The 24,624-nt window shown below is 54.8% G+C and overlaps 1 protein-coding gene across 9 annotated transcripts; it reads right to left on the bottom strand.

Moving 5' to 3' along the window:
- Positions 1 to 302: 302 nt before the first annotated feature.
- Positions 303 to 23,755, bottom strand: GRID2IP (Grid2 interacting protein). 9 transcript variants are annotated; one of them, XM_072349547.1, is made up of 21 exons: positions 23,374 to 23,469; positions 17,555 to 17,809; positions 16,138 to 16,223; positions 15,859 to 15,928; positions 15,005 to 15,099; positions 13,630 to 13,813; positions 11,509 to 11,663; positions 9,841 to 9,942; positions 9,235 to 9,332; positions 8,729 to 8,846; positions 8,310 to 8,635; positions 7,789 to 8,202; positions 6,906 to 6,993; positions 5,961 to 6,038; positions 5,150 to 5,346; positions 4,614 to 4,769; positions 3,710 to 3,796; positions 3,429 to 3,558; positions 2,664 to 2,782; positions 2,344 to 2,508; positions 303 to 2,153 (listed from the first exon to the last, which is right to left on the bottom strand). In XM_072349547.1, the coding sequence occupies exons 1-21, from the start codon at positions 23,385 to 23,387 to the stop codon at positions 2,082 to 2,084; spliced, it is 3,009 nt and encodes a 1,002-aa protein (XP_072205648.1). In that variant the 5' UTR covers positions 23,388 to 23,469; the 3' UTR covers positions 303 to 2,081. The 9 variants fall into 9 exon arrangements, with proteins under 9 accessions (XP_072205648.1, XP_072205642.1, XP_072205644.1 ...); XM_072349541.1 differs by lacking the exon at positions 23,374 to 23,469 and adding an exon at positions 20,388 to 20,561 and having other exon boundaries at positions 5,961 to 6,050; positions 8,310 to 8,650; XM_072349543.1 differs by lacking the exon at positions 23,374 to 23,469 and adding an exon at positions 20,388 to 20,561 and having other exon boundaries at positions 5,961 to 6,050.
- Between the last annotated feature and the right edge of the window lie 869 nt (positions 23,756 to 24,624).

The raw sequence follows: 24,624 nt of genomic DNA, 5'->3' as shown, positions 1-24,624 counted from the left end.
AGATAAATTGCCCCAAGGACGTCACCTCAGCTGCAGCCAGGAATTCCTTCTCAGAAGGGAACAATTCACTGGCTCACACACACACACACACACACACACACACACACAGCTGTTTTCTTCTGAAGGCTGCAGGAAAAAGAAATCCCTACTATTTCAAGAATTTGCTGCTGATATTCATCGTGCTGGTCTCAATGCTGCTCACAAATGACTCTTCTACACGACTGCAGTTGCTTTCCCTACAACAGCAGAGTCAGATGATGCACGTCCCCAGTGCAGGTCAAGGTAGTGAGGTGTGCAGCCAGGAGGCAGAAGGCAGCAGCTTTATTTTGGGAACAGCACATAGGCATCAGGTAGGGACTGACCCATGAAAACAAACAGTCCCATTATCAAATGATAGAACCGTAGCTCTGAAGTTCTGGGTCTTTGAAAATATTCACATAAAAATACCAAGGTGGGGCCGGGGCTCCAGCTGTCCTGGAAGGTTACAACATATAGCAAAATCTATGTACAGCATGGTCACATTTTTAACAACGGTTGCATATTAACCTCCAGCAGTTTGAATGTTTAATACATGTTAACAACAAAAAAAAGGACACAACAACAACCCAAACCTGAATGCAGTGAGAACATCCACAATGTAAAGTGGAGATGAGCGTGCATTGCACTGCACCATCACTGGGGGAGAGAAGAGCTCTGACAGCACAAGGCTGGGAACTGCCTGGCACTTACAGCTGTATAATCTGAAAACATGTGGGGAGAGGGGTTAAAAAAAAAAACATATTGAAAACGGAAGGTTTGATGGTTATAAGTTCTCCCATGAATAATGCAATAATGCACCGGTTGGTGATTGTGTATTACAGCACGGTAAGAGCTCTCGCTCTGGCATCAGCATGGGGAGAGTCACCTATAGGCAAATGGGGGGCTCGGGTGGGTGGGACATGCACAGCAGTGGCTGCGCTGTGCAGCAAGCAGTGCCTCGCTATGGTAACATGCTGCAGTGTTGTGCCACAAAGCTCACAGGTGCTGCATGGTTTGGAGGCACGTGCATGGGCTGTAGGGTGCTGCTAGCCCTTTGTCCCGGGACATCTCGCAGAGAATTGACTTGATTATAACAATCAGCCTCTGCTGCAGGATGGGTGTGCATGCTTCTCAGGCCCCCGGTACAGCCTGCACGGACTGCTCAAGTAATTGCACATGCCAAAGGGACCCAAACCCTGGGAGTGGATTCCAGAGGGCACGGGGTGCATTCTTGCTGCTCTCTGCTGCCCTCAGAGCAGTACCATGGCATCAGAGGGCTCCCATTCGTTTTTAAGCTAGCAATGATTTTGTGCTTTCCAAGGAGGCACCAAAATGCTCTGGGATTCCGGGCTCCTGGTGAGTTCAGATAGGTCCATTGCTGATGATATTAGATTATCAGGAGGATTTCTGTCAGTCATTGACAAACCCTTAGGTAAAGCTGATGGCCAGGAAGGGCTGTGGAACTTTTCTTGCTCCCCCAGGCGGTTGGGTAGAACCAGTCTGGATCCTCATTTAGGACTACATATTGTGCCATTGGGGTTCTGCAAGGTCTCATTTCTTCCCATTGCCCCAGCATTACTGCAAAGCGTGCCCCATCCCTGGTGCTTCCAGCTCAGGCACCTGGCATCAGGGCTTTGCTCCTGCAAGTGGAACACTGGGGCTGCATCCTGCATAAGAGGCTGGGACCTTGCACAGCCACACAGATCATGGCCATGGGGATGAGGGACAGGGCTCCAGCAACCACTGGTGCCAGGATTGTGTGCCATGGGAGCACAGAGCAGTGGGGTTTCACCCAGCTGTGTCTGCAGTCCTTGATTCTGCAGTACTCTGGAAATGAAGGATGCTAGGAAGGATGCCATCAAACCAACACAGCATTTCCCTTTGTGCACCAGTGCCTCAGCCCCGTCTCCATCTGCAGCCATCTGTGTGTGCAATCAGCATCCAGGCCTCCCCGGCCCCTGTGGTTCTGCTCGATGGTAGCAGGTGGCAGCAGCGTATTTACAACCGAACTAAACAGGAGCGAATTGCACTTCATTGGCAATGAATCGTTGCACCTTGTGTTGTCACCAGGCAAGGGGGGATGTCATCCTGGGGCTGCGCTGGTTGTCCCCAACCTGCACATCCATGAGTGCCCGCTGTGGGGAGAGAGCAAATAGCAAAGAATCAGGTGAGGTGGGGATCACCCTGCAGTATGTCCCTCCCCTGCCTCGGGCACCATCCTCAAGCTCATTGGGTGTTGGAAAAATGGCTGTTTTGCTGCTTGCTGTTTGTTGCTGCAGCAGCAAGGAAACCCTTTGCTGACCGCCTTTGAGAAATACAACTCACCTCAAACTTGCTCATGAATTCTGCAAAAATGCCGAAGAAAGCTTCTGAAGTTGTCATTTTGGAGTCTTCCCCAAAGAAGGACAGCACCTTGCTGAACTCTTCCATGGCCCTGTGCTGCAGGTCATCCAGCGAGCGCATGGCAGGCTGAGCGCTCTCCAGGAAGGACTGGGAGGGATGGCGTAAAGGAAAACATCCAGAGTGGGGCCTGGCATGGACATCACCACTTCTAATGGCTACCAGGCGGTGACAGGGACCACTGAATGGTTTTGCTGCAGGGCAGCAAGCTGTGCTGGGTATTTGCCCCTTTTACAGAAGGATACGGTCATCACGATGGCGAACCGGTCCTCAGCAGTGGCTGGCATGCTGTGGCAGGCCATCTGGATGTCACTGACGGTGGTGTGAAGATCCTTCAGGTCGGCTGTCAGCGTCCTCTGGTTCACTGCAGGAGAAGAGGAGTGGGCAATGATCCCCAGCTCTGGCTGCCTCCTGCTGCCAACACAGGCACTGCACATCTCCCTCTGCCCTGTCCTGTCTGCGGGGTTTAAACAGCTGCAGGGCCACATGCAAAATCCAGCTGGGAAAGCTGCCTGTACAGACCTTCATTTAGGGAAACCTTACACCTCTGGGCCTGAGTTATCTTTATTTATCCCCTGCAGCACCAGTTCCCAGGGGAATTTGCTCAGCACCCAGGAGGGGATGGGCTGCCAGGAGGATCTCCACGGTTGCCTGCAGCCATCCCACATGTCAGAATGCAGAGGGTGAACCTAAGATCTTTGTGATCTTTATGGCAGCTAACTGAGCCCTGTGATCCTCAGCCCAGGCAGTACCCATGGTTGGACTGTGAACCTGCAGCATACACAGCACACTGCAGCCAGCAGTCATCAGCGTGGGTCAGCAGGGACCTCTCTGCTGCTAAGCTCGTGCTTTTGCATCCTTCTTCTCTCACTCAGCACCATTCCTCCTGGCTTGTGCCAATAGTGAGCAGCTCATGGCCAGTCCTATACCCAACCATGCACCTCTCCCCTACACTTACAATGAACCATGAGGCTGTATAAGTGCTCCTACATGTGCTGATGTTCCATTACCTTTGGCAGCGAGGGGCACTGTGGGAAGATCCTTGGCAAAGCCCAAGAGCTCTGGGAAATGTTGGCTGAGAGATTTGGCAAGGATGTGCAGGAAGGTGGATTTCCCATCAACGGTCTTGGTTGTGTTCAGCTGCAGCAAAGCAAAGGAAGGAAGGAGGCCCTATGCAGAGCAGGTCTGGGAAGAACCCAGCATCTCTGGCTGCACAGAGGCTCCTCTCTCACTGCACTGCTGCTGGCAGTGCTGCCTCCTGCACGAGGAGAAGTGAGCTCTGTGTTCTTACCTCTGTGAGGAAGTTGATTTTGAAGCCTGTCGTTTTGCTGGTCTTGGGCTGCCCATTGTTCAGGTAGTTTCCCATGGCCAGCACAAACTGCAAAGAGAAACCACAGTGACGGAGCAGCACAGGCACTGCCCATCTCCTTTGGTGCCCATCTCCTTTGGTGCCCATCTCCCTTGGTACCTGCTTTTGGGTCAGAAGGATGTACCATGAATGCAGCTTACTTTAGCACTGTCCAGGAGCGCCTTCCCTCCCTGCAGCATTTGGGCCTGGCCTGGATTGGTGCTTTTGCCACTTTCAACACAGTGGGATTTTTCTCTCTCAGCAGCACCCCTTGCAGGACCAAAGCTAATTCTGGAGACTGCTGAGCTCTCCCTGTCTGCAGAGTAAGGACTGTCCTGCTGCCCAGCAAATGCTTCCCCTCCCAAAAACCTTTTGCAGATGTTATGTGTGGATCTTTAAGAGGGTCTTTAAAGAGAAAGCAGCAATCCAGCAGAGCTCTTCCCCCTCCCTAAGGCCCTGACTCCTCACACTGTGGCTTTGCAGCACTGAGGCACTGCACAGTCTCCAGCCAGGACCTCAGAGCACCTGGAGCCCAGCCTGAGGCTCTGGATTCCTGCTTCCTTGTTGTTAACATGCAACCAGCATCTCCTCCCCAGCAGTTCGCTGAGGTGCTGGGGGTCACTGGCCAGGAGCCCTCATGGCAATTCATCTCTCATCTGGAAATGCATTTTGTCACACTGTGTCCTCATTCACCCCACCTGACTTATCTTTTTTAAAGCAAAGCTGAGGGAGTTCACCATCATTTGGGGCAGCTCACTGAGCTCATCTGAGCATGGCAAAGCACAGCTGCCAGCCCCTGGCCCTGGGATCCCCATGGGCTGCTACCCACAGCAGGGCTGCTTCTGACCTCCAGGATCTTTGCCAGCTTCTTGCTGCTTTTCAGCTCCAGAGAGGCCTTGCAAATACATTCATAGCTCGCTTTGATCTCCTCCGTCTTCTCCTGCAGAGTGGTCTTAAAGTGAAGGCTGCGTAGTCGGATCTTGTACTCTGGTACTGACAGCATCTGAGAGCAAAAGGAGGAGGAAATTACTGCTGTCCTTGAACCACAGTCATGTTCAAGAAGTTTTTCCTTGTACTTAAAAGTGGCACCATGCTGTAGGAAAGTGAGTGTTATGGCAATGTCCACAGGTCAACAGAAAGTAAGCCAGAGCTGGTCAAAGTCACTCCTTAGTGTGCAGCAAAAAAATAAGGCATGTTTTGGCCATTGGACATCCGCTGCTGCCAGCTCCCAGGCACCACTCACAGGGTCCCTGCAGTAGGTGCCTCCCAGCCTCCTCCCCAAGCATTGCAGCCCTGCATGCTTTCTGCCCTGTTCTCCTTCCCTGCAGCACTCAGTGAGATGACCCCTGGATGCTGCAAAGAGCACCTCCCTCCCACAGGCACCTGCAGCACAAACTGGTCGGGCTCGCTCAGCTTGCCAGGGTTCTCCTTGTAGCTCTGGAATCGTTGCACTTCCTCCCCATCCGGGGCATACAGCAGGAGCTGCTTGATGTGGGAAGGCTCCAGGCGGTCCGTCTCCATTGTCATGAGGATCTGGCGCAGTTCCATGTGTGAGAGCTTCAGGTGGGCGATCAGGATGGCTGCAGGGAGAGATGCAGTCAGTGGCACGGCAGGCAGGTTGTTTGGCATGGCTGAGAAGTGTGGACTTAGCCATGTACCCAAGGTGGCACAGATCAGTGCTCGGAGCACGGAGGGCTTTCCACTCCCCAAGGCACTGCAGAGGCTGTAGGGAATCCTGGGACATCACTGTCTCCTGCAGCCCCTGGTCAGACTGTTGTGCTGCTTTGCATGCAGACCCCCAGCACAGCAGGGCACCATGCCCTGAGCCCCTTCCCGGCCCCACACCAGGAAAGCCAGGATCCCACAGACCCCACCATGCCCCCATCCCACAGCAAGCACCCGAGATGTGGTGCTGAGCCCTGCCCACAGCCCTGCGAGCTCTTCCCAGGCCAATGAGTCACATCCCATCTCAGTCCTGTCTTTCCCTACCTCCACCCACTGCCCAGGCTGAGCCCAGTTCTGCAGGGCCTTTTGCTGGGTGACAAGGACAGCTCAGACCAGGAGAGCTCTGCTGGGTTTGTGCTCATGGGATGGTGCTCATGTAGCCTCCCTCCTTTTACCTTTCCAGCTCTCTACATCCCCGGTCCCATCTCTGGGCCTGTTTGGGGGTACATTCACCACGATGTTTACTTACATGTGTTGTAGGCCTTTTTGTGGGACAAAATTTCGACCACGTCTTTCTTTTTAAATGTTTCAGGCATGAAAGTTGGCTCTGGAAGAGAAACTGAGAGATTTAATCACGGGTAAGGACAGGCTCAGCTGCCTCCAGCGGGAAGAAAACTGCTGAAAACAGTGAAACCATGAATGAGATAGGAGGACTGATGCTTGGCACACTGCAATGGCTCCGGGAATCCTTGAATTCTGCGATTCAAAGATCTCCTGAATGGAGGACTCGGAGCTGAAAAAGGTAAAACGAGAAGTGAAACACAGAGAAAATCCCAGAAATACCCCCAAAATGACCTTGAGAACATCCCACTCCCACTATCCATCCCATCGGAGCTCGCCCGTGTGAGATTGGCTCTGCCTGCGCCTGCTGCCATTGCTGAGTGTTATTACAGATGCAGAAAGATGTTACTCGTGGTGCCCTCTGTGGGCAGAGAAATGCGTTCACAGCTGTTTGAGGGCTCAGCTCTGGGAGCAGAGGAGCAGCGATTCGGAGCATCCTGGCATGCAGGCAACACACGTGCATGGACCGCAATAAGCAGAGCCCATTACAGATGGGTACAACGTGTGCTGCAGGTTGGAAGCCAGGCCCGTGGTGGCAATGAGGAGCAGTTTTGGCACACAGCACCGCGTGGAGCTGACTGAGCATGGGAGCAGAGAGCAGAACCGCACGGCCGAGCTCTGCTGCCCAGGCTGGTGGAAATGCAGAGAGAAAACAGATAACAGCAGCAAAGAGAATTAAGGGAGACAGCGAAACCGTCTTCACCTTAATAGTCTGCAGTGCCAGCACTCCAGCACCCTGTGTGTGAATGGTGCTGTCTGCCAGGTGCTGGAGTCGGGCGATGGCTGGTGACCATGGAGCACTGTGCCCCTCTCAGGCTGATCCCAGGACCTGCCCAGGGACTTCATCACTTACTGGTTGGCTTCTGCGTCCCGAAATGAAGCTCCAGGTCGAGGTATTTGACCATGTCACTCAGCTTGTCATAGTCCGAGTCCTCCCCGAGCTGCAAAAGGAGGAGGAGCACGTGGGAACCTGCTCTGCAGACAGGTAGGCACTGTGCCCCCTCACCACCACCACCCAGAGCTCTGCGTCCCCAGGTAACCCCACACTGATGGCACTGTTCTTATAAGGGACACTTAAAACACTAGCAGTGCCCTGCAGAAAGCTGGTGAGTCATTCACCGCCTATGGAGGTGCTTCTACACTCAGTGCTGAGCCTGTCTCACATTCTCTTTAGATAAGAGAGGGGGACATGTTTCCCTCCATCATTGCCTCCTTGCCCCATGGGTCTGTTTTACTCCTGTCCTACACTGAAGCCCCACAGAGCAGTGCTGCTGTCCTCCTGCTGCGGGGAGCACAGCTGCTTCAATAAGAACATAGTGAGAATTCCAGAGATGTTTGGAATTGTTTGCATCCAAAAAGTCACAGGAAGAAACATTTCGTTCTCCATGGTGTAGGACAGAGGGACGTGCCTGCTGGGATGCAGGATGGGAGGGCAATCCCACAGCTCCCCATTCAGCTGCTTGGGAGCTGCCATCCAACTAACATTGTGGGTGGAAGCTGAGCCCCATCAGCGCTGGAGGTTGAGCTCCCAAGGCCTGCATCTCCCTGCAGGGCACTGAATCCACCCCCAGAGCCCTTCACTGCCTCAGGTCCATGGTGCCAAAGAATTATAGCACTGAGCCTCACGCCTTGCCCCTTCTTTGCCCCCATGTGCTCTCCATGCTCTCCCCATCAATGCTGTGAACCACACTTGCAGTTGGTTCCCATGTGAACCCCTTGCATCCCCCAGGCCATACCTGTCCCCAGATGGTCCCCTCCGAGTTCTCCACCTGCTCCCACCGCAGCCTCTTGACACTCATGTGGTTGGTCTCACTCCGGCGGTGCAGCAGCCCCCGGTGCAGAGGGGGAGCACAGGGCACAGGTGGGGGTGGCGGAGGTGGCGGTGGAGGTGGAACAGGGTGCAGGTGGCCCACCAGGGGCTTGGGGGCAGGCGAGGTGCTGGCCTTTGGGGCCTCAGCCTTGGCAGGGACAGGTTGGGGGTCATGGAACTGCAGCGGGGGTGGTGGTGGTGGGGGGCTGAGCGGAGGTGGGGGGATGTGGTCTGACAGCGTGGAGTAGGTGAGGGAGCTGCCCTCGTCACTGCTGCTGATGTACTCGCTGCTGCTGACATCGTTGGTGACATAGCTGCCCTGGTCGTCGTGGAAACTCATCTGGGGGGAAGAGGGGAGCGAATGAAGGATGCTCCCTTCAGCCATGGTGGGATGCTTTGAGCCCCCATGGGAAAAGGCTGATGTGGCATTCCCAGCACCAATCTCACCTCCTCGTAATCATTCTCAGGGGTGAGAAAATCATCCACGATGGTGACACGGTGTCCCAGCTGCTCGCTGAGCGCATCCAGGAAGCGGTCGGTGTCACGGCTACGTGGCGGCCTGGAGAAGGTGAAGAGCTTCTTGCGCCGTGACAGCGGGCTGAGCTGGTAGGGCCGGTGCTGGGGGGATGGAGCCGGGCTGCTGTCCAGGCTGACGTAGGGATTGGATTCAGTGCTGCTCGGTGACTGTAGGCTGCTTTGCAGGCGGTAGTAGCACTGCTGGGCGGCCAGTGGGTCGCTTGGCCACGAGACAGGAACACCTGATCTGCGGGCACCTACGGGACAGGGCGCTGCCGGGCGGTTCCTGCTGCTGATGGAGACCCCCCCGCGTCTGCCTCTCTCTGGAGCCGAGGGAAATCGGGTGCTACCTGCAGCATGCGCCGGGTCGGGGGCTGGGGGTGATGCGTGGTGCAGGGCAGCATTGCCCACCTTGCTGGCGAAGCTGCCCAGCAGGCGGTTCTCCAGTTCTGCATAGACAGCTGACATCTGGGGGAAAAAGGGCAAAGAGCTGCTGGAATCGAGACCTGGCTTGTGACACACCATGGATCCAACCACCCCCATCTTTCACTCTTTAGAGGACTGCACCATCCAGTCCTGACGCTTCTTTGTCTTTCCTGGAGCTCCCCCATTCAGCAGCCTCCCACTCACAGGACTGCAAAAGAACCCCATGCTATTCAAGCTGACCTCCCAGAGAAGAGCCCTGTGGCAGGGATGCTGCCAGGCACAGACAGCAGTGCTGCCATGCCGACACATCCCTCCTGCTCTTCCTTCTAACTGCTTTCCAGTGTTTACATGGAAGGGACCTAGTGATGCTCCCTGTGAGAGCAGAGATCCCACACTCCAGGGCAGTGCTGCCCGCAGGTTGTGGCCGCACCATTTTGGGGTTGGGTGTCTCTGGCAGTGACGTGCCATCACCAGCCTGCCTTTCTCCAGGGATCAGCCGAACCGGGACCTCCACGGTGTCACTTTGACCTGTTGGGAAACAGAGCTGTCAGCAGCCCATCCTGTACATGTCCCCCCACAGCCCTGACCCATGGACATCCGTGTGCTCAGTCTATAAAATGAGTGCCATTACAATCTGCTTTTCTCACAGTGGTTTCACAGATGCTGTTCTGCCTATGAACTCGGTGCTGTCTGACACAGCTCACAGGGAGCTGCAGCCTATGCTCCCAGAGGGGGGAACCAGCAGCACTGGGGAGGTGTGCATTGCTGAAGGAGAGGAATGGTTTTGGTTACTGCAAACCCAATGGATAGCTTACCCCTGCACTTCACTTCTGAACAATAGAGGGGACTGGAAACAGTGTTCAAGATCAGCCCAAGAGGCTTCTGATCGGAACTGCTTAACTCTTTCAGAAATATGGATTTCCAAAGGCTCCATGCTGGCTCCATCTCCTCCCACCAGTTGTGCCCAGGTCAGGATGTCAGCACAGACCAGAGCACCTGGGTGCAGCCTGCAAGACCCCAGCCCTACAACACCCACCTGCAGCCCCCCCTTCCTCAGGGTGGTTGGTCCGGAGGCTGCTCCGGCACAAGGATGCCCCTCTCACAGAGCTGCGGTAGCGCTCCTCTGCCTCAGGCTCAGCTGCAGCAGAAAACACAGTGGTGAGATATGCACAGACCCACCAGACCCCCCCATGTCCCACTCCTTGTACCAGGGCTGCCCTCAGCCCTTCAGCAACAGCTGTGCTCATGGCTTTCCCCATCCCCATTGCTGCTGCCAGGAAGCAGAGTGGGTTGCAAACGCAGAGTGGAGAATTGGAATGGTTCCTTTTCTCAGCAGGATTGGTGTCCAGCTGGTCCAGAGCAGTGCAGCAATAACCACCTGCACACAGGGCAGTGGGAGCAGTGCTGAAACACTGCCTGGGAGAATCATTCTGGTCGTATAATGGCTCAGAGGCTTAGATCCACAGCAGGGCTGGGATACTGGAGCATCACTATGACAGGTGTCCCATGGACTGGTGTTCAGACAGACCGATAGACACAGACATCAGAGAATGCCACTGAGTTTGGTAGAAGCCCAGAGGGAGAATCACCCCAAATTCATGGATCTCTGGGCAAGCTCCCACACATGGACACACATCATGAACCAGAACAACAAGCAGCACTAACAGACTGCCCCTTGATGCCAGGGTGGGAGCCAGAGAGCAGGCAGCAGAGGGGGATGGGCCCTGGGGGACTCAGTGCCATTCTCTGCCAGGGCTGGGGGCACACACTGGCACTCCTGGCACACAGCTGTCAGCTGCACACACATCGACTTCCCCCCGAGATCTTCAGAAGTTTATAAACTCCATTTTTAGGGTCTATGTTCTTGGGAACATACAGCAGTTAGGTACACTGGGGCACGATTCTGCACACACCAAAGCAGTGGTAACTGTGTGCAAAGTGGATGAGCAAATACCATTACCCTACAGCAGGGGTATATGCAACAGGACTGCTTTGCTGTTGCCCCCTGTGAGGGGAAAGGCTGTGCTAAAACAATAACGTTGTCCCCAAAGCCTCTCTCCAAACATCCCTTTCATGCCATTTGACTGTCACCGAGTCTAAAATAAACATATCAAAAAAACACTAATGCCCTAGAGTAGAAGAATTTGGAAGCAATTAAGAAGCTCAGATGCAAAGATTAAAACGTTTCAGCCTGAATTTGCCCTCCCCTTTCCGTTGTCTGAGTGCAAAGCCCATAATCCCAGCAAGGCCCAGCTGCGTGCTGGTGCAGCACTAAGGGATGGTGACAGCAGCACATGGCTGCTCCGAGCCAGCACTACTGGGGTGAGACTTTGTCCTGAGCGTTCACTGCAGGTGCTGTGCATGACTGCAGGTATCCCACAGTCCCCACTGCCATCACTGCTCATTCTCCTGTTATCTGAACGCTGCCCTTTGAGCACCAGTTCCTTTCGGAGCTCCCTCACAGCCTGAGAGCTTCTGGCACCCTTTGCTCCCAGGTGACATCTGCAACCAAACCGCTGCCATGTTTGCTCTCAATGGAATTACACTTCCAAAACTATACAGAAAAGAAAAAGAAGTAACCTTCAGCCCGACATTCACAGAGCAAACCCTCGTTATTAGCAGGAGCTGGAGCACAGCATTGGCTGCACTGGGCAGCGTGCACTCCCTGAGCACATCCCTGCTGGAGCTGGAGCTTTCCTCTCACCTGCCAAGGATTTGTAACCAAGAAACCTGGCAATCTTTTGCTGGCAGTGCTCCTGCTCTTCGTACGTCAGCAGCTGGTAGATAAACTGCCAAATGACTTGCTTGGCTGGTGTGTCCAGCACCGGGTACACATCCACAATAAGAGTGTCAATGTTCCTGCAAAATGGGAGAGAGAGGGCTGGGCAGTGAGTGCATCCTGAGCTGCACAGCCCCAGCACACAGCTTTGCACCTCCCGATCTGCCTGCAGCTCAGCTGCTGGGACTGCCTCATCATTGGTGAAAGCACCCCAGGTCATCTACAAGCAGAGCTGTGGGCAAGGGACAGATCCTGGTTAGAGAGATGTGGGGGAGTGGGGATGTGGGGCTGATAGGGACAGCAACCTGCCGGGTCTGGCAGCACCAGGCAGCCAGAGCATAAAGCCTGCTGTAGGAGGCTGTGTGAGTGTCTATGGGGCAGCATGGAAGGATGGGTAGGTGGATGAGCACCAGGCAGCAGTGGGCAGCTGGGATGAGGGCTCTGTCCTATGCTGTGTGGGGTAACAGCAGTACAGGGCCTGCCCAGGATAATGGAGCTGAGTGCCCGATGTGGTGAGGAGGGTGAAACACCCAGGGAAAGAAGGCTGTCCCGGAGGGATTGGGCTCTAAGAGCTGGGTCTCAGCTGAGCAAAGCTGGGTCAGGATGTTTTTTCTACTGATAGACTCAGGCAGAAAGCAGTGGTTAAAACTCACTGCAACTATTACAGACTTAATATAGAAGCAATAGCAAGAACTCCATATAGAAAACTTTGTATTTAGGACTTCGTATGTAGGAACAGATCTGCTGTCTTGATGTCAAGGAGAGCTGAAGGGTGATGGTGCTTATCTGCCGAGCTGTTCTCTATGTTGATGGTGCTTATCTGCCGAGCTGTTCTCTATGTGTGGGTATTTTGCCTTTTCTGTGGTACCAGACAAGGCAGGACCATCTTGACTCCCTTCTGTGCTCACTGCTGGGCAGTGCTGTTACTTGCAAGCAGCAGAAATGTCACGTTGGGCAGGCACAGATCACAACTGGGAAAGGCACACTGTTAGGTAATGGACTGGGGCAGCTACAGGTGAGATGGTTTGGTCTAGGGTTGCTGAGCTCAGTGTGCTCCAAGTGCTCAGATTCCCATCCAGATGCTTCCAAGCACAGAACCCCCTGGGTTGGGTCTTATTTCCCATCTGCAGGTGCCAGAGGCTGCAACCATGCAGAAGGGAATCCTGCAGGAACAGTGCAGTCTCGGGGGGGACTTTAAGCAATGACTTCTGCTTTATCACAGCAGTGTGCTGACTGCTGGTCCCCAGTGGGTTCATTCAGCTGGTGTTGGGGGATTCCAGCAGCTCCATTCAGCACTTGAAGCTCTGGGTGCAACTCTGGACACATCAGGTTGGTGCAGCCCCAGCAATGCTCCTTGGGAGCTTATCGCTGTCAGTGACCTAAATACAGAAGGGTTTGTTGCATTTTGTTGCAAAACAGGATTGAGATCCTAATCTGTCTGTATAGAAACAAAGTGCTGCTTGAAAGCATCAGGACCTGCCTGGCTCTGAGCAGCGCATCTCCAGAGCAGGTGCTGAACAGCTGTGGGAAGGGGCAGTGAATGTCTTCTAATGCCCTGAGAGGTGGTACGTCCCTGCCGGAAGGCTGAAGATGAAGGGCAGAGAGCAAGGTTGCTATGGCACATCCTGAGGCTGGGTTTCAGCAGGGCACGATGCGTGCAGCTGTGGGATGAGGGCTCTGCAGCTGTTCTGCTGCTGAGAAATGCTGAGAAGAGCAAGGAGTTGGGAATGGAGCCCGGTGAGATCAGAGAAGTGGAACAGAACCTGCAGACATCATGGGCACAGCCAGGCAGCGAGAAAGCCTATGCTGCAGGGGATGAGGTCACCGTATGGCAGGAGGTGACCGTGCTGCCCTGTCTGCAGGCAGAACACCTGGTGAGAGATGGGTTCCTGCTCAGCTCTTACCCTGAGAAAAACACACAGCTGGAGAGAGCAGGCAGCAGAGCCTGTCTCTGAGCCTGCAGGCTGAGGGCTGTGCTGCTGCAGGACTGTTCCTGCTGCAGCCATCACTACCAGCACTAAGGGAACGGCACCGCTAAGAAGTTACCGATGTTGGAAGAAGCTCTCCAGCGCTTTGCAGATGGTATAGCGCTCAGGTGGGGTGAGCAGGTGCTCCAGCTGCTGGTTGAAGGTCCTCCCTTGAATCTTGATGCTAGAAGGGAGGATCTCTGCCACCCACTGCAGGGAGGTGAGCGCAGAGGAGCTGGTCGGGGAGTCGGCAGAGTCAGAGTCTGCAAGGCGCAGGCAGAGAGAAAAGAGAATTCAACAGGCAGAGGGGCTGGCTGTGGTTATAGCCTGGGCAGGGCAAGAGGACACTGGGGCTGCTGTGTGCCCCCAGGAGCCTGAAAATCAAGTGGGGAGCAGAGCCATGACCTGCATATGGGGGTCCTGCACTGCCCTGCCTGCACTGAGCTCCCTGCAAGCATGGTATGGGGGTTTGCTTGGCCTCGTCGAGGTCTCTCAGGCCAATGCCTGTGTCCCCAGTCCCTGCCTGAAGCCCAGACTGCTCACACCTGCTGCACCTTTGTTCTCCAGCTGAAATCCCTTTGATGCGGGAATGCTCAGAGCACAGGCACCTCAGCTCCACTGAAACACAAATCATGGTGTTCTGGTGCAGGGGTGGTTACCCCAGGAAAAATAAGACAGATTTTGGTCTCTGGGAAGCAGCATGATGACAGGAGTGGTACTGACACAGGGCTGCTCACTGTGCCATCCTGCCTTGTCTTCTTTCATGGGGCTTTGAGTGCCACTGCTGTGCGCTGATGAGCACTGAGATTCCTGCTTTTGTTTCTAGGGCAGTGCAAACGAGTGGGTAGCACAGGGCTGCCAACGTGAGGCCCAGGGGAGCCCTCACTGCTCCAGAGGGACAATTCAGTCACCAGTTCCCAGCCCTATGCATCACACAACAGCATCACAGTACCGCACCGCCCCTCTCCCTGCACTGGGAACACAGTGCTGTGGGTTCTGCAGGACCATGTTCCTGCACCTCACTGCAATCACTGACACAACGCATCGCCCGCTCCCACCGGCTCACTCCCAGCAGCAAGCTGAATTATTCATGTCAGCAGTTCTGCACAGCACAATCCACACACAGCCGTGATAGCTGCACAGTGACTATGGATGCACAGGGTTGGATTACTCCGGTCAAGTACACAGCACAGACTGCATGTGAAGGACGCTGGAAAGGGCTGTCAAGGACGATCACGCAGTGCAATGAGCTGCTGGGCAGTGTCCAAGCCCAGGATACAGCCTGACGGCAGAAAGCCGAGAAGCAGCCCTGCAGGTAGTGGGGAGCAGCATCCAGTGCCTTCAGTGCCCTGAGCCCACGGGTATTGGCAGCTCCCCCTTGGGCACAGGGAGTTTAGGAACTCCTAAATTTGGGGTTCCTGCCCCTCGGGGCACCCCCTCCGCAACACACTTACCGCTGGAGAAGTTGACGATGCCCTCTTCCACCACCAAGGTGGGCATCGCCCCACTGCCCTGCAGCATCGATACCACTTTGTCATGAGAGCAGTTCCTGCAAGGCACAGAGGTCAGGGTTACCCCATTCCCTGCAGACAGACAGCCCCTACTGTGCCCCTACTGCAGCTCCCTGCCTCAGTTCTTGCTGGATCTCAGCTGTGCCGTTTGGGGATCACACTGCATCACCGCACCTGCAGTGAGCAATGGGTCAGGGTGTACACCCACAACCCCAGCAGGTGAACTTCACATCTAGACCACAGTGCTGGTGGACTCAGCCTGTCCCTACTCTGCATGGAGAGGATGCAAAGTGGATGGGAAATACATCCCTGGGAAAGGCACGGGTTGACTCGGGGCACTGCTGTTTCAACATGGGCTCAGAGAACAGCCTCTGGGTGGGTATGCTCAGTTCTGGAGCTGCTGCATCAGCCAACAGTTTGCTGGATCAGCTGAAATGTGAGATCCTGAGCACTGCCAGCAGCAGCATCGGATGTTTAACCTTTAAATATTCATCACTCTCTCTTATCGTGTAGCCCATCCTAACCCTTTGCTCTTGCTTTTCTTTGCAGAAAGCCCAGCCTGGTGAAATACAGGCTGCTGCCACTGCACTAGTGATGTAAAAGGATGAGCAAGGCTGGGCTGAAATGCTCCTTTGATATTCAGTTTTCATGAAAGAATATTACTGGAGGTGTCTATATGGGGTGACATCCCTCACATCCCAGAGCAGATAGCTCTGAAGGATGCCTGTCTCTGGCTCCTATTCTATGAGGGTGAGCGATGAACACCCCTGCACCCACCCCCTCTAGGAGCCACTCACCTCATGTCCAGGCCATTGAGAAATAGGATTCGGTCTCCAGGTTTGAGTGCAGCCTTCTCAGCCGGACTCCCTGCAGGCAGAGTGAAGAAATGGGGCTGCAGCTGCTGCCCCCAGGCTGGGGTCTGTCCCATCCCTTCTGTGCCCACTGTGCCCCAGGTCAGGGACCCTGCAGCCTTGTAAAGCTCCTTTGCTATTTTCTAGCAAGCAACACTTAGCACTTCTGTTTCAGGCCATAGATAGATGGGTTGGTCTGAGCCTGCTGGCCAACAGGATTCTTACCTGGCAGAACAGACTCGATCCACACCGGTGCATGTCCACGCAGTGTGAAGCCAAAGCTTTTGTTGCCTTTATAAACTCGCACCGTCCTGCAGGTAGAAAATCAAACTGTCATCAGAACACGACATATGTTGGGTTCTTGTTTCCTTCCCCAGCCCCACCAGAGCCCCTCTGCCTGGGTATCTCCTGCTCTGCTCACCGTGTTCCTTTGGTGCCTTCCAAAGGGGCACCCCATGCTGACCCCTGGGATGAGTACAGCTTCTACTGTGGCCACTGAGCAGACGGGGTCTGCTGGGACCTTTAGATCCAGTTACGGCTTTTGCAAGCTAAAGCTGAATGTGCATTAATGTGAAGACTGAAGCACAGGGCAGGTGGGGACGCTGGAGATGGGAGCTAGAAGAACAGAGCCTGTGAGCATTGATCGATGCTCTATTAATTACTTCATTCATAAAAACACAGCCCAGGGCTCCAAATCAAATGTGTTTTTAAAGTGAAGTATGGGCTATAATACTTGACATGGAGTAAGAGAAACTGGGGGGCAAGGAGCCCAAAGTCTGATGAGAAAAATGAAATTCAACAAGGAAATATTGGAAAGAGCATCAGGAAATCCTCCCACTGAGAAGTTCCTGGGGAAGGTGACAGCACTGAGACCATTCACAACCAGGAAACCACTACAGGGGCCAGTTCTGTGCTGGCAGAGAGGGAGAGAGATGTTGGAACTGAACTTTGGAAAAGTCACAGCAACAAATCTTCCTCCTGGGGAGGTGTGCTGTGGCCGAACACCCTGAGGGCAACAGATGGAGGCAGGGTAATGACTCGGTGCACCCACAGTGGCACAGGGCCTCCCCAGGAGCAGCCCCTGCCCCCTGACAGACCCCATCCTGCTCTGCTTGTCTGTGAGACAAGCTGGGAGCACAGCAGCAGTCAGAGCCAGTGCAGCAGGGCAGCTTTGTGCTATGAGCTGCAGGGGTCTGGCCATCTGGGCAGTAGGAAGTGGGTTAATCCCCTGCTCAGCCGTGTCCTGCCTTCCTCCTGCTGCTGCTGCCTGGCACCCAGACACCACTGGGGCAGGGCAGGGGGACATGCGCAGCCTGCTGTGTGCTTGGCACTGCGTGCCATCAGAGAGGCCAAGCATCCCACATCCCAACTGGTGTGGTCAGGCATCCTGCAACCTGCCCTCAAGCCTCTGAGTGCCAGCCCACCCCCACACACAGCTTTGCAACAGCGAGGGGACAGAAAAGGTGACTTAGAACTGGGATGTGGAGTGCAAACTTGCCCACCCTTCAAGCAGGAAGGGTCTGTGCTCATCCCAGGAGGATTTCAACCATCCCGTGCACAGAAGATATCCCCATTTCCAGCATCTCCCCCATGCTGCCACCCACACCAAACCCACCCAGGCAGCACCCAGGAGCCGTATTACCTGCGGGCAGCCCCTGAGGCCACATTGCTGGTGATAAGCGAGGTGGTTTTCCTCAGGCTTTTGCTGAGCTCCTCGTGGCTGCGGGGCACAGAGCTGGCACGGGTGGACACGAGCAGCCGCTCCTGGTGGTCCTCACTCCGGCTGCGCCGCAGGCGGTTGCTGTGCTGCTCACTCTTGGAGCGGCACAGCTTGCTGATCAGGCTCTGTGACACCACCTCATCGAAGCGCTGACGGTGTTTCTTGGGGATGAAAATCCTGGAAAAGGGACAAGGAGAGCAGAGTGAGGATGGGACTGAGGGGGTCATGGCACAGAGCTCTGCATCCAGTAATGCCCAGAAAAAGAGAACTCCAAGCCCTTGTGTGCTCTCAGCCTCAGCACTACCTATGAACACCAGGAACATGGGATGGTGAGGATACAGAGACATGGGGACACCGTGGATGCTGGCTGCATCTCCTGCCCTGTCCCATGCACAGCTCCATGTGGTGAGGAGGTCAGAGCCCTCTGCAGCACCACGTTATGCAGAGACCAATTGCAACAGCTCCATTCCTCCTTGATGCCCCATCCCAGATCCTATCAGCTACTAGTCCTGGTGGGCCAATGGCAAGGCGCAGCTGAAACCTTGCATGAGTTGTTTTTCACCCAACTACGGCCTAGCAGCCAGCTCTGTGGAGAAGACCTCTCTCTGCCTTTGTCCCTGTTACAGGCTGCTCCCAAGTACCCTGGCAGACCCATGAACACTGCAGGACCCCAGTGAGGTGCTCAGTGTCCCCACATGGCCCTCCCTGCCCATGTCTGCTCTGCTCATCCCCACAGCACTTGTCTGGGGTGTCGCACACCTCCCGTGCTGCAATGCACAGAGATGCTTTTTCTTCCTCTCTTTTTTCCTTTCCCCATCACAACTGTGAAACACTGACACCCCATCCATCTCCTCCCACCTTTTCCATTTGCACATTTAGGGGCTTCCGGAGGAGCTGTTATCTCCTGATGTTTCTATAGCAACTCCCATCATTGCACCCAAACTGCATCTCACTGCCTCAGCTGTGCCCGCTCCGTACACAGCACCGCTGGCACCACTCCTTACTGCATGCACCTCGTCCCATAGACATGCTCTCTACATTAGCACAGAGCAGGGATGTGAAGTCACCACCCTGCACCTCAGGACTGCATTTTATGGGATGGCATTGACCCACAGCAGAATGCAGTGATTGGAGCTGAGGGTGCTGGGAGGTATCCATCACTGGGGTACCTCCTCCAAAAGAATCTGAAAGCCGGATTGGAGCTGGAGGAGGAGAGTGGACCCAAACCTCTGAGACCAGGACAAGGCTGTTTGAGCCCAGGGAAAGGCTGAGCCCAATGGCAAAGCCCGTGCCCTCCTGCTGGGCCAGAGCAGGCAGAGTTCACCTGGTCCCGAGGCCGACAGATGTTCACACGTAGTGTCAGGTGATAATTTAAAACTAGTGAACACACTGGCACAATTCACAGCCAATTTGTGATGAGGCAACAATGAGAAATGCAGTGAGAAATGAGCACAGTGCTTCTAATAAGCAGCTCCCCAGCTGCAGGCAGGCGGCAGTGGCTGGGGCAGAGCTGCTCTACTCTCATTTCAGCTGGGCGAATGAGATCGGTCCCACAGCTTCCTCTAGGGCTGCCCCACTTTGCTGGGGTGGTTCCTTCTCCTGCAGACTGACAGAAAGGAGAGTGGAGCAGCAACGCACTGCAAGCTCAAAGCAGTTCCAGAGTCTGGGTGGACTTACTCAGAGCTAGCAGTGAAACTTGGTGCTATCAGGAAGAGGAGCTTAATGATAGTAATAATAATCCTATTAAAGTGCACAGAAGATTTTCCTCTTCCAAACCCCTTTGCAGAGCATCCTTGGGATGGGCACAGCACTGCTCAGAGCCCTGCAGGGAGGTGTTTTAGAACTTCAATGGCATGTAATGTGGTGAATGCTCAGATCTGTCCTTTACAAGTGTCCCACCATCCAGGCAGCACATGGGTGCTGGTGGCTGAGGCAACACCAGCACTGACCTCCTGCCTTCCTCCCTTTCCTCTTCCTCCTGTGCTCTGTGTCAGCACTGTCTGCATTCCCTGTTGGAGTGCAGATGGGTGAGGTGTCCCCAGCCCCGGGCACGGTGACTCTGTCAGCACCCAGCCCTGCAGAGCACTGCCAGCCCTTCTCTATCATACCAGGACACCTTCATCAGAACTAAGTCTGAATCAATATAAATTGAGGGCATTTTCCAGGCCAGGAGATGTCCCCAAGGTCCGTGTGCTCCCGCAGGGCCAGGAAATGCGGCCGGCAGAGCCTGCCCTGCTGTCCCCAGCTGCTCTGATGCTCACTTGGGCACAGCATGCTTGGCACAGCTCAGCCTTTGTCCGTTTCATTCTTTAAAACCCACGAGAGTTCATTTTCAGCTTATTTCCCAATTGATATTCCCACTGCACCTGTGAGGGACTCCCTCCTGCCCCACAGCCCAGCACCCACCCCACGACCCAGGCAGTGCCTCCCAGGAGCTGTGGTGGGTGCTGAGCCCTGTGCCACGCTCCGCAGCACACACGGCTCCATGCCCTCACCACAGGCACCATCTGATTACAGCACCCAGCCACAAGCTCTGCACCCCACAGCACTCCATCCCATCTTTGTGCTGTGTGCACAGAACCAAAACAGACCCCAGCGTACACTTCCCAGCCCCACTGTTCCTTTGAGCTTCACCCCATCATCCCCAGCTCCTCGCTCCCCTGGCAGCGGGGTCCTCTCGCATGGCCATGCATCACGGGGACACCGCAGGACACGGTGCACCCACCCTCAGGCACAGCACAGAGTGCAGACATACCGAAAATGCCGAGAGAAGCTCCGGTCCTTCCCCATTTGTCCAAGGTGCAGCAGGAACAAAAGGAGACGTTTCAGCTCCTCATGCAGCTGAGGCTCAGCCCCGGCTCACGCCCACGACGCCGGCTCCAGCCCTGCACAGTGCCAGTGGGCACTGCCCTGGCACCCGCCGTGCACGCTGAGAGGGGACAGATGGGCACAGCCCTGTGCCTTCTCCTCACCCCACGCTGTGCCCAATGCTGCTTTCACTCTGCCTTCTTCCCAGTGCCAGCACTGCCCCAAAACTCGTCTCTGAAGCCTTTTTGCTTTCCCTAACCCTGCGGTCTGTGTGATTTCCAGCTGGATCTCTCCGGGAAGGACGCTGTGCAGAAAGGAGGGCACGGCTCCGCGCCGAACTCCGGAGGGATGCCTCTCTGGTGCTAATTAGTTGACTTCTAAAGTGCTTCTGTTTAAATTACATGCCGCCGTAATGAGTGAGAAACCTTAAAGCAGCGATTGCGCGGGTTCAGCGCTGCTCGTTCACTGCACCCACTGGGTCCATCCCTGCAGCCATGGGGCCCAGCAGCAGCACCAGGACCCGAACCTCCGCTCTCCTGCAGATGTAAAGCACTGTGGAGCACTGCTTCCCCCTGGGGTGCCACAGCCACGCTCAGCAGCAAGGATAGGAGATAAAACCCTCTATTTCAAATGCCACCGCCTTTAAACACAGCGTTTGATACGGAGGATGTGAGGCTTTTGGAGCTGCAGAAACTAGAGAATCTTCAGGCAGCAAAGAAGAAAAAATGAAAAATGTATGGCTTTGCCTCAAAACAGCCATCAAAGAGCAGACCTTGATTGCATCCCTAGTGCAAAAAGCATCTCCCAGGGTGGATGAAAACACCGAGCAACATTGGGGTTATGTCTAAACTGTGCCACACAGATGGCTCCTGGGCCAGAGAACACCTTTGCCCCGAGAGCAAACTTCACTCATCCAACAGGAGTTACAGCATAGCACAGATCTCAGAGCTCACCTACTTCTCCCTGCCTGCATCTCTCTCCCAGAACCTCCATAGTGCTCAGTGCTGTGACACCAGGACAGCCGGGTCACTCTGCACCCTGCAGCACACACAGAGCTGGGGGATGGCCACGGCTGCCCCCGAGCACAGAGCGGTGCATTCCCACCATGGATTTTCTGTACACACAGGGCTGTCTCTCCAGCCCCGCAGCCAACAGTCAATAATCGCTCACTGGGCCGCAGATGTTCCACAGATGTGCCCACAGAGCTCATTAGAGGGAATGGGGCCCTTCCCCACCACAGAGACACACAGCCCCTCCCAGCCGGCTCCCACCCCAGGCACTGCTGCTGACTGCTGTGTACTTCAGTGTAGGAACACCAGCACAAACCATTTCCCGTGATCTGTTTAAGATCCCAGCCACACCTCAGGCCACAGAACTGCTTTACTAAATTGAAGTTGCACATCGCAATGCAGGCAATGTGTTACAGCAGCAGCTTGATTTGTCAAACCCAATCAGTCCCTTTACAGGAGATTTTTGCACCACGACCTTTTGGGCCATTTGAACCTGACTGCAACCAACAGAACTCTGCTCCCAGCCGGTGCCCTACTGGCGGCACATTTTCTCCCTAACTCCTGTTTGGGCCATAGGACGCATGTCCAGCTATCAGATTAGGGATTTTTCTAAATGGAAGAAGCCCAGAGCCACCTCCTCTCCTTCAGTCACCTTCTGCTGCCCAACTATGTGGCAGTTCTGCCCTGCACCACAGCACATAACTGCTGCACCTTGCACTACTGGTGCCCCAGCCCCAACCAGAGCAAGAGCTATCTGTGGGGGTGTGCAATCACGAGAAGGGGGCAGACATGGCAGCGGTACAGTGTGTCCTGTAAAAACCCTGATGGATAAAATGACATTTCTCATCCAGAGGTGGCCACAGATGGCTGCAGCATTTTAATACGGGGAGATGCCGAGTGATGTTATTGCCGTGAATAACAAGTTGGGACAAATAGATGGGAGAGAACTCCCAGCGGGCAGCAACGTTGTCTGTGTTGAGGATCAAAGGGACTGCAGGCAGAACTGCAGCACCGAGACACTGGGGCTGCCTGGTGCTCCCCAGCAGGGGCTGGGAAGGAACAAACTGCATCACTGTGCTCTTCTTGAAGCAAAGCACAACAGAAGGACTTACAGGAGCCCCACAGCACACAGCATCCTGAGCAACCCAACAGATTCCTGCACCTGGGGTGCACACCAACACAAGGGCACATCCTGCTGATTGCATCCAGGTTAATGGGACAGTGCCTGTACTCAGGGCATCGGAGCTAGAGTGGCACGCACAACTTTTAGGACACTGAAGGTCAATGAGGGGAGTGGAGATTTGTGCTCATCGCTCCACGGTTCTGTCATCCATCTGTTTGAAACACGTTTCAAACCTCAGTGCCACCGCTGTGAGCTGAAACAACACTGACATGGACACTGAAACACTGCCGGTGTGAGGGCACAGCAGACAGCAAGGGGAACATGGTGTCGGCAAGCTCCTAACCTCTGAAATGCAGCGAGGATCCTGTCTGCATCACTTGGCTCTGAGTCAACAACCCCGGCACTGCAAGGTGCATGGAGCAGATTCGGAGCAATTCCCTGCCTGAATCACAGCTCTGCCTGGACTGGGAACATTCCAGGAAGAAGAGCTGAACCCCAGGACCCACAGCTGCCCCCAGCATCTCACGTGGGGCAGACACAAGAAGAAGAATGAACCCCTGGGTCACAGCTGGGCTCTGGTGCCTGCAGGTGACAGAGGGGCACAAAGTGAGGAGAGATCTCCCTCTCCCCCACCCCACAGAGCCTCTGGCATTAGCAGCTCCGATGCACTACAGCTGCTAAGAGTTAATTAACTCTTCACATATCTCCTTTTTGCAGTGCTAGATCCCGGAATTAAGCAGCTTTCCAGCCGTTCCCCTCCCAGCCCCCTAGGATCCCAGGAAAGGTCCATTGTTACTCACCCGAGGCAGCTCATCTTCCCCCCGCGCTGCTGCTGTTCATCATTCCTGAGCAGAACTACAACTGTGCACTTTTACTACAGCCACCAACCATATGGGCAGGGGATCTGTGCGCAGGGAAGACCCGGCGCCGCACGTGCATTATCCCTGCTATCCACAACCCAAAGGATGAAGAAAATGTCAGCAAATTAAAATCTGCGGGAGCTTAATTCTGGGCAAATGGGATGAAATCCATTTGAGCTGAAGAGGAAGGGAAAAATAATAATAATAATAATAAAAAAAGCAAAAAGCAACTCAAAAAAGCTCAGCCTGAGGACAGTGGGAGGAGAAGCGCTGCCTGCAGCCCCAGGTCCCAGCGCTGTGCTGAGCTTGGGGGTCTTGGGTTACACTGCACAGCAGCACGGAGCTGGGCAGGGGGATGCGCAGGGAAGGAGGAGAGTGGCAGCCAGGTCCCAAAATAAACACAGCGCTGCAGGAGAGATCCAATCAGACCAGCACCAGGGATGTGCTGGCTCTGGCTGCTTAGCTCTGCACAGCCACACGGTCATCCCCAGTGGGTCACTGCCACTGTCACTGTCATTGTCACTGTCACTGCTGCCACCGTGCACCCTGATGCAGGGCTCAGCCAGTTTGCTGTAGCCCAAGGCTGCTGGCATGGGGAGCACTGGGAACCCCCAGCATCTCTCACATTGCCCCCCAGCATCCTCCCTCCCTGCCCATTGGCACTGCCCTCACCTGCCCCATGCTGTGGGAAGGGTTGGTCACACTGTTTCCCCACCTGCTTTGTAGGGCCATGGGCACTGGGGGGTGGGGGTTGCACAGCCATGGGGGTCTGGGGCAGCTCTGCCATGGGGCTGAGCCCTGAGTTCTGTGGAAATAACCCAAGTATGTTCTCAGCATCCTACACATCCAGCACACACGGGAGCTTCTCAACACCTTTGGGCAAGTTATTAAAAGCACTAAAAGCACTTGCTCAGCAGCAAACCTTCTTGATGCTGGACTCTGGGGTAAGCAGCTCATGTTCTGCACGAACAGCAAACACAGAGCTGCGTGCAGCTCCCACCAGCACATCCTCAGCTGGGAAACCTTGTTTCCAAAGCAACTTTTTTTTTTTCCCTTCAATTCATTTCATTAAGATTAAGCAGTAAATCTTTTCCCTAAGCTAAATATTTCATTTCCATTAAACCGAGATGAGCTGCCCGACTCGCCGTGCATCCTTCCCCAGCCCCAGTGCCAACCTCACACACTGGGCAT

The sequence above is a fragment of the Excalfactoria chinensis genome, chromosome 14, assembly GCF_039878825.1.
Source record: "Excalfactoria chinensis isolate bCotChi1 chromosome 14, bCotChi1.hap2, whole genome shotgun sequence".
Lineage (NCBI taxonomy): Eukaryota > Metazoa > Chordata > Aves > Galliformes > Phasianidae > Excalfactoria > Excalfactoria chinensis.
The sequence above is the reverse complement of the archived record's forward strand: the minus strand, read 5'-3'. Positions and strand labels throughout refer to the sequence as shown.

Excerpts from the sequence above, each read along its gene's own strand:
- GRID2IP (XM_072349538.1), bottom strand. The coding sequence starts at position 20,422 with ATGGGGAAGGACCGGAGCTTCTCTCGGCATTTTCG. Across the intron at positions 11,664-13,629 it reads GAGAGCTTCTTCCAACATCG|GAACATTGACACTCTTATTG; the intron begins GTAACTTCTTAG and ends CCCATTTTGCAG. Across the intron at positions 9,333-9,840 it reads TGAGGAAGGGGGGGCTGCAG|GTCAAAGTGACACCGTGGAG; the intron begins GTGGGTGTTGTA and ends GTTTCCCAACAG.